At 39.7% G+C, this 10,774-nt stretch overlaps 1 protein-coding gene across 4 annotated transcripts in view; it reads left to right on the top strand.

The window, feature by feature from the left end:
- Atp6v1a (ATPase H+ transporting V1 subunit A) overlaps positions 1-10,774 on the top strand; it is a 54,419-nt gene that overhangs the window by 28,806 nt on the left and 14,839 nt on the right. For all 4 annotated transcript variants that reach the window (XM_005345007.3, XM_005345009.3, XM_013352313.2 and 1 more), the window contains exons 7-11: positions 357-508; positions 2,974-3,136; positions 3,811-3,919; positions 9,638-9,760; positions 9,843-9,957. In XM_005345007.3, the coding sequence (XP_005345064.1) occupies positions 357-508; positions 2,974-3,136; positions 3,811-3,919; positions 9,638-9,760; positions 9,843-9,957 (662 nt within the window). The remainder of the gene's footprint in view (positions 1-356; positions 509-2,973; positions 3,137-3,810; positions 3,920-9,637; positions 9,761-9,842; positions 9,958-10,774) is intronic.

The following is a 10,774-nucleotide window of genomic DNA, read 5'->3' as shown; positions in this document are numbered from 1 at the left end:
TGGCTTCCCTCTGACTCCGCCTACTCTCTCCTCCTCTATCTGCTTGGAATTCTCACCTTGTCCTATTCTGCACTGCAGTAGCAAAACAGCTTTATTCATTAACCAGTGCTATTCGCAGTTACAATTTATGTAGCTGCTTACTGTGTCATGTGCTCCTTTCTAAAAACCTTTTACTTCTTTTATTAATCAGTGAACTAGTAGTACACCTAGGATAAAAAGCATAGCCGTATGTAAGACACATAATAGAAAGTGTGCATCTCCCTTCTTGTCCACAAGAGGAACTGGGGCTGCTCACGTTTTAGGATAACCGTTCACAGATTTAGTAGAAAAAATTCTACTGTTTTCATTTTTTACAGGATGTCGTCCTGGAGCTTGAATTTGAAGGTGTGAAGGAGAAGTTTAGCATGGTCCAAGTATGGCCTGTGCGTCAGGTTCGGCCTGTCACTGAAAAGCTACCAGCCAACCATCCTTTGCTTACTGGCCAGAGAGTTCTTGATGCCCTTTTTCCGTAAGTTTGATATGTGTAGAAAGGAGCAGCGGCTTCGTTCCTGCCACCCGGCTCCTGGCCACCTGGCTAGCTTATGCCCCAAAATAATAACACGGAAACTGTATTCTTTTAAACACTGCCTGGCCCATTAGTTTCAGCCTCTTCTTGGCTAACTCTCACATCTCGACTAACCCATTTCTAATAATCTGTGTAGCACCATGACGCAATAGCTTACCAGAAAGGATTCTAGTATACGTCCATCTTGGGCTGGAGCTTCATTGCGTCTGCCCTGGAGAGGAGAGGCATGGCGTCTGAGCTCACTTCCCTTCTTCCCAGCATTCTGTTCTGTCTACTCCACCTACCTAATTTTCTGACCTATCAGATCAAACAGTTTTCTTTATTGGTTAACCAATGAAACAACAGATTGACAAATGACCTTCCCAGTAGAGGAACATCAGATATGTTTTCCCATTTGCCCTCAAATACTTACTGTATGTAACTGTCTTTTCATAATCATTGCAGAAATGAGTTCTCTGTATTTGATACTGTGATAGGTTTTATCTAGGCCAGGGTAACAATGGTGAATTAGGTACCTCTCTTGCCAATACTTAAGACTCCACAGTCACAAATAGCATTATTTTTAAAAACTTACTGAAAAATAAAATTTCCTGAAGACTCTGGCAAAGCGTATAACTATCCTTCCTAGAATTAATAGATTGGCTTTCTATTGATTGTTAATTTCTAAAATCAAATGGCCTCTGTATGCTGCCAACAGTAGTAATGTATAGTGTGCTCTTTTTCTGTTTCCTTTGCTAGACATGAGGCTTCTCTGTATTCTGCTGTGCTCTTTACAATGCCCTCACCATTTAGTTTCCAGAAAAGACTGGTTTCTCCCTCAACCTCACATCACTTAACTTATTTTTTAAAATAGCGGTAATCACGGTGACTGAGCAGGCACTCTGTCACTGGCCCAAGTCCCTAGCCCTCCCGGCACTCTTACTATTACTTTCCCATGATGAGCTCTGTCCTCTGACTCTTTCTTTCTGGTCGTTTCTTCCTGACTCCATATCCTTCATTATTCAGATTAGACTCCACAGACTGATTTTTATTAGTAGTTCCTAGTAGTGTAGAAAAGCTGTGTATTCTGTCAGACTCACCTAGAGTAATCCAGCTATGAGTCAGTCCACTGTTCCCTGTGCTTTGCCCAGACACTGAGAGAGACCAGATGATCCGTAGTAGTGGATTTCTGCACACTCTGCTGTGCGGCAGTCCTGTCCCTGCTTGTGGTCCTCTGCTGCTCTCAGCAGCTTTTCAAATATTCAACTCCATTCCTCCTTCCCCTTCCTCCTTCACTGTGGCTCCTTCTGTTTCCCACCATGAGCCCTTAGTGCACATTCCTGTCTGTATCTTCCTCCTTTCCCCTTTTGGAGTTGATCACATCTCTTGGCTCCCCAAGGACCTCTCCCTCTTCTGCCTTTTTGTATAAGTATCCAATTTAGTGAAAAAGAAAGGAAGGGAAGAGGAGGAAAAGGTGTGCTTTACCGTGTTTATCCTGTTCTGTTGACTACTTTCCCTGCATCTTCATGGCCAAATTGGAAAGAAAACACTGGGTACCAGCACTCATCTCCCCTGTGCAGTTCCTCCTGCCCCTAGCATTGCTGTTCCCGTGAACTGCTCTCACTCGTGTCATCTTGTCCCCACTCTTGATCAAGTTAAGAAAGAAATTTCAAGCTTGGGGTGGTGGCACGTGTCTTTAATCTCAGCACTCAGGGAGGCAGTGGCAAACAGATCTCTGAGTTATAGGCCAGCCTGGTCTATAGAGTTCTAGTACAGCCAGAGCTATACAGAGAAACACTATCCAAAAAAACACACACCAAAAAAAAAAAAAAAAAAGGAAGGAAGTTCAGTATTTTTAATTTCTCACGACTTTGAGTATTTATTGCCTTACCATGAAACCCCGGCTCTCACCTGCTCACAACTCCTGTATGCTTCAGTATTTCTTAGGCTTTTTCTCATCCCATATCATACCTCTTTTAGGATGACCTTATTATTTCTTCTGACTATATTAACTTTATTGTAAGATACAAATTTCCTAGGCCTTTTCTATCCCCTCAGGAAATATGCTGCAAATATTATTTATAGTTTTAATTCACATGTTGCCTTTATGTGACTTGTATAAGCATGAATGTCGTCAGTGCTATTTTGTTACCTTGCTGTTTTCATATAGCTCTTCCTCGGGCGCCTTATAGAATACATTTTCACTTTCCATCTACTGTAAATGATAGAGATGTTTAACCATGATAAAATATTTGCTAATTTGCTACCCTGTTGTTTTTGAGACAGTGTCTCACTCTGAACGATGTGTGAATCAAGCTAGCCTCCAGTCATGGGTCACCTACTACCTCAGCCTTCCAAATGCTGGGGCTACAGGCGTGACCTACCACGTCCATCTCTTTGTTGTTGTTGTTGTTGTTGTTGTCTTTTAGGTGTGTTCAGGGAGGAACTACTGCTATCCCAGGTGCTTTTGGCTGTGGAAAGACAGTGATTTCACAGTCTCTGTCCAAGTACTCCAACAGCGACGTGATCATCTATGTAGGATGTGGTGAAAGAGGAAACGAGATGTCCGAAGTTCTGCGGGACTTCCCCGAGGTCTGTCTGTAGAAAACTTCAAATAATCCACTAGAGAAAATAATGGCTCATCAGCTGTCATTGGCAATTAATAGTTTTATGCTGGGTAAAGAACAGTGCTTTCAGTTTTCAAGATGTTTTTGAAGAATTTTAAATTAATATTCGTGACTAATTTGTATATTTAAAGAAAAAGGAAATGAATTCTTTGGAGTTAAACACCTAAAAGTTTCTCATCTTTGTTCTCACATGAGAGAAAGATAAGAAGGATAAAACAATAAGGCATTTATATTTAGCTGGGTTTGGTGGCACATGCTTGTAATTCCTGCACTTTGGGAGGCAGAGCCAAGAAGGTCAGTAGTTCAGGGTTAGCCTGGACTACGTGAGACAGTGTCTAAAAAAGAAACCAAACATTTAATTGTCTAAGCTTTACATGGGCTTTGTGATCTAGGTTACTGTGGTAACATTTCCTTTTTCATGGAGTAATGGGTTTCCTTTGTCACTTGTAATTGTCCATTTCTCAAACAGCACTGTGGGCCAGGGAAGAGGGTTGGCATGATAGGGGATGTTCTTTGGGAATTCTGACTGAAAGGATTAAACATGAACAAGTTATAACTTTTTAAAGGGGGTGGGGGGATTGGAACGTTGAAATGTTATACTTAGAAACTGGGGATCACTAATGGATTTCATACCCTCAGCTCACTATGGAAGTTGATGGTAAAGTAGAGTCAATCATGAAGAGGACAGCACTGGTGGCCAATACCTCCAATATGCCTGTAGCTGCAAGAGAAGCCTCTATTTACACTGGTGAGTTAGGAGCTGGAATAAAAGAACTTAACAGCTCATTTAAAACACTAGCACCCATTTTTTTCCTTTGCTTTTTTTTACAACTTCATCCTAGAAAACTCCCATCTAATCATATTGCTAGCTTTTAATATCTAAATTATTTACTATATGTATCATGAAAATAAGTGAGTATAAAAATTTTTTTAAGATTTTTATGTGTGTTTATCACATGTGTGTTTATGCTCAGAGGACAGAGGAAAAGTGTGAGATTCCCTAGAACTAGAGTTACTGGCAGTTGTGAGCTACCCAGCTAAGTCCTGTGGGCAGAACTCAGGTCTTCTGCAACAGCAGTGCAAGTTCCTAATCTTTGAGTAAGCCATCTCTCCAGACATAAGATGGTTGTAACCCGGATGGCATTGTTGTCTTCCTTACCCCCTCTTCTTCCTAACCTTCCCTACTGACCTGGGTGGCATCATCATCTTCTTTACCCCCTGCTCTCCCCTGCGCCCCCACCCCACCTTTTGCTGTTGTTCAGCACATCCAGGGCCTTGTGCATTCTAGACAAGTATTCATGAGCTATGTCCAAGCTTCCAGTTCTCTTAATGAGCATAAAACAATACATTTGCCTTCTTTGTGATGATTCATCTTACTATTAGTTTATATTTTAACATATTTACTACGTTTAAATGTTTATGCCTCTATAATTATTTTTATATAAATTTTCTATTGATATTTATTGAGCTTTACATTTTTCTCTGCTCCCCTCTCTGCCTCTCCCCTCCCCGCTTCAATCCTCCCCCAAGGTCCCCATGCTCCCAATTTACTCAGGAGATCTTGTCTTTTTATATTTTCTATTCCTCTGTAGATTACATCTATGTAAGTCTCTCTTAGTGTCCTCATTGTTGTCTAAGTTCTCTGGGATTGTGGTTTGTAGGCTGGCTTTCTTGGCTTTATGTTTAAAAACCACCTATGAGTGAGTACATGTGATAATTGTCTTTCTGTGTCTGGGTTACACTCAAAATAATGTTTTCTAGCTCCATCCATTTTTTTCTGCAAAATTCAAGCTGCCATTTTTTTTCTGCTGTGTAGTACTCATTTGTGTAAATGAACCACATTTTCCTTATCCATTCTTTGGTCAAGGGATATTTAGGATGTTTCCAGGTTCTGGCTATGACAAACAATGCTGCTATGAACATAGTTGAGCACACATCCTTGTGGCACAATTGAGCATCCTTTGGATGTATACCCAAAAGTGGTATTACTGGGTATTGAAGAAGGTTGTTTCCTAATTTTCTGAGAAATCGCCACACTGACATCCAAAGGGGTTGTACCAGCTTGCATTCCCACCAGCAATGCAGAAGTGTTCCCTTTTCCCCCACAGCCTCTCCAACATAAGTTGTCATCAGTGTTTTTGATCTTGGCCATTCTTACAGGTGTAAGATGAAATCTCAGAGTTGTTTTGATTTGCATTTCTCTGATGACTAAAGATGTTGAACATTTCCTTAAGTGTCTTTCAGCCATTTTAGATTCCTCTGTTGAGAGTTCTACGTTTAGGTCTGTACTCCATTTCTTTATTGGATTATTTGTTCTTTTGATGATTAATTTCTTGAGTTCTTTATATATTTATATATTCTGTCTGATGTGGGGTTGATGAAGATCTTTTCCCATTCTGTAGGCTGTCGTTTTGTCTTATTGACCATGTCCTTTGCTTTACAGTTTCAGGAGGTCCCATTTATTAATTGTTTGTCTCAGTGTCTGTGCTGCTGGGGTTATATTTAGGAAGTGGTTCCCTGTACCACTGCGTTCAAGTGTACTTCCCACTTTCTCTTCAATAAGGTTCAGTGTGGCTGGCTTTATGTTGAGGTCTTTGATCCATTTGGACTTGAGTTTTGTGCATGGTGATAGATATGGATCTATTTTCATTCTCTACTTGTTGATACCCAGTTATGCCAGCACCACTTGTTAAATATGCTTTCTTTTTTCCATTTGATATTTTTTGCTTCTTTATCAAAGATCAGGTGTTCGAAGATGTGTGGATTGATATACGGGTCTTCTATTCGGTTCCATTGATCCTCCTGTCTATTTTTATGCCAACACCAAGCTGTTTTCAGTACTGTAGCTCTGTAGTAGAGCTTGAAGTCAGGGATTGTGATGCCTCCAGCAGTTCTTTTATTGTACAGGATTGTTTTGGCTATCTTGGGTTTTTTGCTTTTCCATATGAAGTTGAGTACCATTCTTTCAAGGTCTTTGAAGAATTTTGCTGGGATTTTGATAGGCATTGCATTGAATCTGTGCCTCCATAATTATTTTAAGAAATTTTGTATACTTAGTACAACTTTTTATCTTTGCTCTTTCAACCGTTCTGTTTAGCACCTTCATTTCTCCATTTTCAGGAATTATTAACTTTGTGTTTTGTTCTAAAACAATGGGTATAATATCATGTAGACTTTGGCTTTCCTATCTGGAACCAGTGTTCCCTGGCTCTGCTGTGGCTAGTTTCTTTCCTTATTTCTTGTTCAACTAAACCTTTCTTTTGGAAGTTTTTTCTTGCTCCAAGGAATTTCTCTTTAAGTTTGAAGTCTCATAGCTTTTTCAAGACATGAGGCAGTATTGATAACTTTGAGACTTCTCAGTCTCTGAGTGTATCTTTTATTGGGAAGGACTTTTTGGTTTCTTGAGACAGGGTTTCTCTGTAGAACTGCGCTAGCTGTCCTGGAACTAGTTCTGTAGACCAGGCTGGCCTCACAGAGATTCCCTGCCTCTCCTTCCCAAGTGCTGGGATTAAGGGCATGTGCCACCGCTGCCCGACTTGAAAAGACTTTTGAAAATTGTATCTGAAACCTTTTCTTCCACTAGACATACTAGATCTTCTACCTCTACCATTTCCTGTCCAGTCCTTTTCTTTAGACTTTCATATATCCACAAATAAATGGTGTGTTGGTGGAGACAGTTCATTTGTTCCCGGCCACTCAGACCTGAATAACTACACAGAAACTATATTATTTGCAATACTTCCTGCTTAATAGCTTAAACATCTTTCTAACTAACTCTTATATCTTAAATTAACCCATTTCTATTAATCCATATTGCCACAAGGTAGTAGCCTACTGGCAAAGCTTTGGCAGGCTTCAGTGAAGGCGTCTGTTTCCTGTGGCAGCTACATGGCTTCTCCTTGACTCCACCTTCTTACTCCTAGCATTCAGCTTAGTTTTCCCCACCTAGCTCTATTCTGCCCTATCACAGGCCAAAGCAGCTTCTTTATTCATTAACCAATAAAAGCAACACATATACAGAAGGACTTCCCACATCATCTCCCTTTTTCAGTCTAAATAAAAAGGAAGGTTTTAACTTTAACATAGTAAAATTACATATAACAAAACAGGTATCAAGCAAGAATTAAAGTTACAATATTTATATCTACTTTATTTTTTATCATAACTAAAGAAAACTATAATTATAACTATCTATTCTTCAACTCAATCAAAGACTCCAGAAGGCTATATTACTGAAGTAAAAAAGAAGTGCATTGTAAGCAACTTCCAAAACTCTAGAATTGACAGAGACATCTCACTGCCTGGACAGTCACTGGAAGTTCTTCTGTAATGTTGGAGCATCCACTCTTCAGCCAATAGGCCAATAGTATCTGGCAGATTTTCCCATGAAGCAGGAAATTTGAAAATTTTTTATGCCTTGTATTGACAAGGTTTATAAGTTGGCTGGTTTTTCTTTGCTTTATGTCTAAAAGTCACTTATGAGTGAATACATATGACATTTGTCTTTCTGGGTCAGGGTTACCTCACCCAATATGATGTTTTCTAGATCCATCCATTTGCCTGAAAATTTCAAGATGTGATTAGTATTTTTTCCATGGAGTACTGTGTAGTACTCCATTGTGTAAATGTACCATGTTTTCCTTATCCATTCTTTGGTCAAGAAGTATTTAGGTTGTTTCCGGGTACTGGCTATTACAAATAATGCTGCTGTGATCATAGTTGAGCAGTGTCCCTGTGGTATGATTGAGCATCCTTTGGATATATACCCAAAAGTGATATTGCTGGGTCTTGAGGTAGGTTGTTTCCTAATTTTCTGAGAAATCGCCATACCGATTCCCAAAGCGGCTGTACAAGTTTGTACTCCCACCAGCAATGCAGGAGTGTTCCCTTAACCCCACAACCTCTCCAGCTTAAGCTGTTATCAGTGTTTTTGATCTTGGACATAATGATTGACATTTTACCAATTGTTGCTTTATTACACTCTAGTCAGTCCGTAATGTAACGTGAACTAACCTCTTGTCCCATGTATGTTACCCATGTAAAAGCTCTGCCTGCTGTCAGTTTTCCATTTGGATGTTATCTTTCATATTGATTTATGAAAGCTTTTTGATCAATGAAGATACTGCTTTTTTTCTAAATCTAAAATAGTTTTTTTTTTTTTTTTTTGACATCCCATCCCATGCAAGGGTCCAAACCCCTTTACCTCATGCTATCCCCAGCTTCACCCTTTGGATTTTGTCTGAGTTGTTGGTTGTTTTATTTTTGGTTTTTCTTTGAAGGCAGTGAATCCATATGTAGGTCATGAGAGAGGTCTTCATTACTTGTGTCTGTTTATCTTTTCTAGAAGTATCTAATATAAACATATAAGTGTTGCTAACATTTCATCACAGACCTAAAACACATCTGTGTTTATATAAAAAACTCTGTTCTAAACATTAGGTTGGATAGCTGATGTGTTTTTAAGCCTAAATATTAATAAGTAACATTTCTTAAAGACTTGTTTCTGAAACTATTTTGTATTGTGCTTAGTGCTTTTATTCTGACTGGTACACTGTGGTACATAGTAAGTGTTGATTTGCAGCAATGTTTTTGAGCTTTTTTGGTTTGGTTTGATTTTTGGGTTTGGGGGGTAGCATTTCTTGCTAAAACAAATGCATTAGGTTTGGAAACACTGACAATATAACCATAGCTGTACATTTCTGTTACCTTAGAGTTGCATGTAGTATATATTTTTGGAAATCATTTATATGTATTTTATTTTCTTAATATATATAAATATATAGGTTAGGCTTTATTCCATCTTAATAGATTAGAATTGGAAAGTTTTGGCTAAGACAAATAACAGCAAAAATCAAGAAACTTCTTTGTATCTTACTTTATAAGGCAGGGTTGGGTCTACGCATGGGGGATTTGGAGACTTGTGGTATTCCTCGTGTCGACAAGCTTAGTTAAATAGGTGTGACTGATGTGTGGTGCAGACAAGTCGGGCTTGGAAATTTATTGCAGTTAGAGCGGGGCATAAATCCTTTTCCTGGTTTCTAGACTGTGTAGAGAAGGGTTGGCTGTGGCACCAAAAAGTCCTTAAATTACAGTTATTCACCATAGTAGATGCTGTTTCGAGTGGCTGGGGTACCCCTTCTCATTCTGTGCTGAAGTCTGGGCCAAAAGTGACCCCTTGATCTTCAGCACATGCTCTGAGGGCTTTGGGAAGTTTAGAAAAATGCATAACCTGCCTGTCTGTGGAACAGAATTTTTAATAACATTCTGTTAGATTGAGGTCTGTTACATGGTATTAGCTAAATGGAGAAGATACTTAGAAATGTGGCTAAGCTGTATGCCTAGAAGAACAAACTTGGAAATGGCTAACCAGATACTTAATACGCCCACTGTTTTAAAGTTCTTAGGGACAAGACAGTCACTTGTTTGTATTCTGGCAGGGTAACTCAACATCTTCTTCTCAATTTAGGAATTACACTATCAGAATATTTCCGTGACATGGGCTACCATGTCAGTATGATGGCCGACTCTACCTCTAGATGGGCTGAGGCCCTCAGAGAAATCTCTGGTCGCTTAGCAGAAATGCCTGCAGGTAAGTCTCATGTTGTTGTCACTGGTAGAATTTTAGGGGCTAGCTTAGAACTCCCTTTTAAACTTCCCCCTTTGTCTTTCAGATAGTGGCTATCCTGCCTATCTTGGTGCCCGGCTTGCCTCTTTCTATGAACGAGCAGGCAGAGTGAAATGTCTCGGGAACCCTGAAAGAGAAGGAAGTGTCAGCATTGTAGGAGCGTAAGCAGCCAAACTGTTTGTTTCTTTATTTGTTTATTTTTTCAGTGGAGACATGGGCTTACTAGTAGCCCAGGGTGGCCTGGGACTAGCTGTCTTATCTTTGCCTACCAAGTTCTAGGATGCAGACATGTACCACCATGCCCAGCTTATGTTGTTTACTTCTCTAAAGAAAAGGAAGTTGTTTATTTTAAAGAGAGGGGCTAGGACAATTGATCAGTCAGGAAAGTGTTGACCACATCAGCATGCGAACCTGAGACTGAGCCTGAGAAGCTACATTAAAAAGGAAAAAAAGCTAGGCATATCAGCACGTCCTTCAAATCCCAAAACGGGGTAGGGAGTGGAAACAGGTAGACCCCTGGAGTTTGCTGGCCAGGCCCAGTGAGAGACTATCTCAAAAATGAAGGTGGGTGGCTCCCAAGAAACAATGGCTGCAGTTATCCACTGGGCTGAACGTACACACCCAGCTGCGCCCACAGGAGCCAGGCAAGGGAGGAGAGTATGTTTACCTTCCTCTGGGAGTGTAGACTCACGAGCTCTTTACGACTCTGTACCTTTGGGTCATTGGTGTGACTTCCCTCATTTAGTATATCCTAGGAGTAACTTTAAAAATTGCAGACAAGTTAGGATGAAGTTATATCATGCTAAAGACAAAAATACAGATTTATGATTACCACATAAAGCCATACTTTGTTCTCAGACTTTACTATTTCATCTTGTTGATTAGACTATAAAACTAATTACAATAAATGGCTGTCTTATTTCTCATACTAGATGATAGTCAATGATTGTCATTCTTATTTTCAACAAGATCTTTCTT

Source organism: Microtus ochrogaster, chromosome 2 (assembly GCF_000317375.1).
Source record: "Microtus ochrogaster isolate Prairie Vole_2 chromosome 2, MicOch1.0, whole genome shotgun sequence".
In the NCBI taxonomy this organism is placed as follows: Eukaryota; Metazoa; Chordata; class Mammalia; order Rodentia; family Cricetidae; genus Microtus; species Microtus ochrogaster.
Note: the sequence above shows the minus strand (reverse complement) of the source record. Positions and strands in the feature narration are given on the sequence as shown.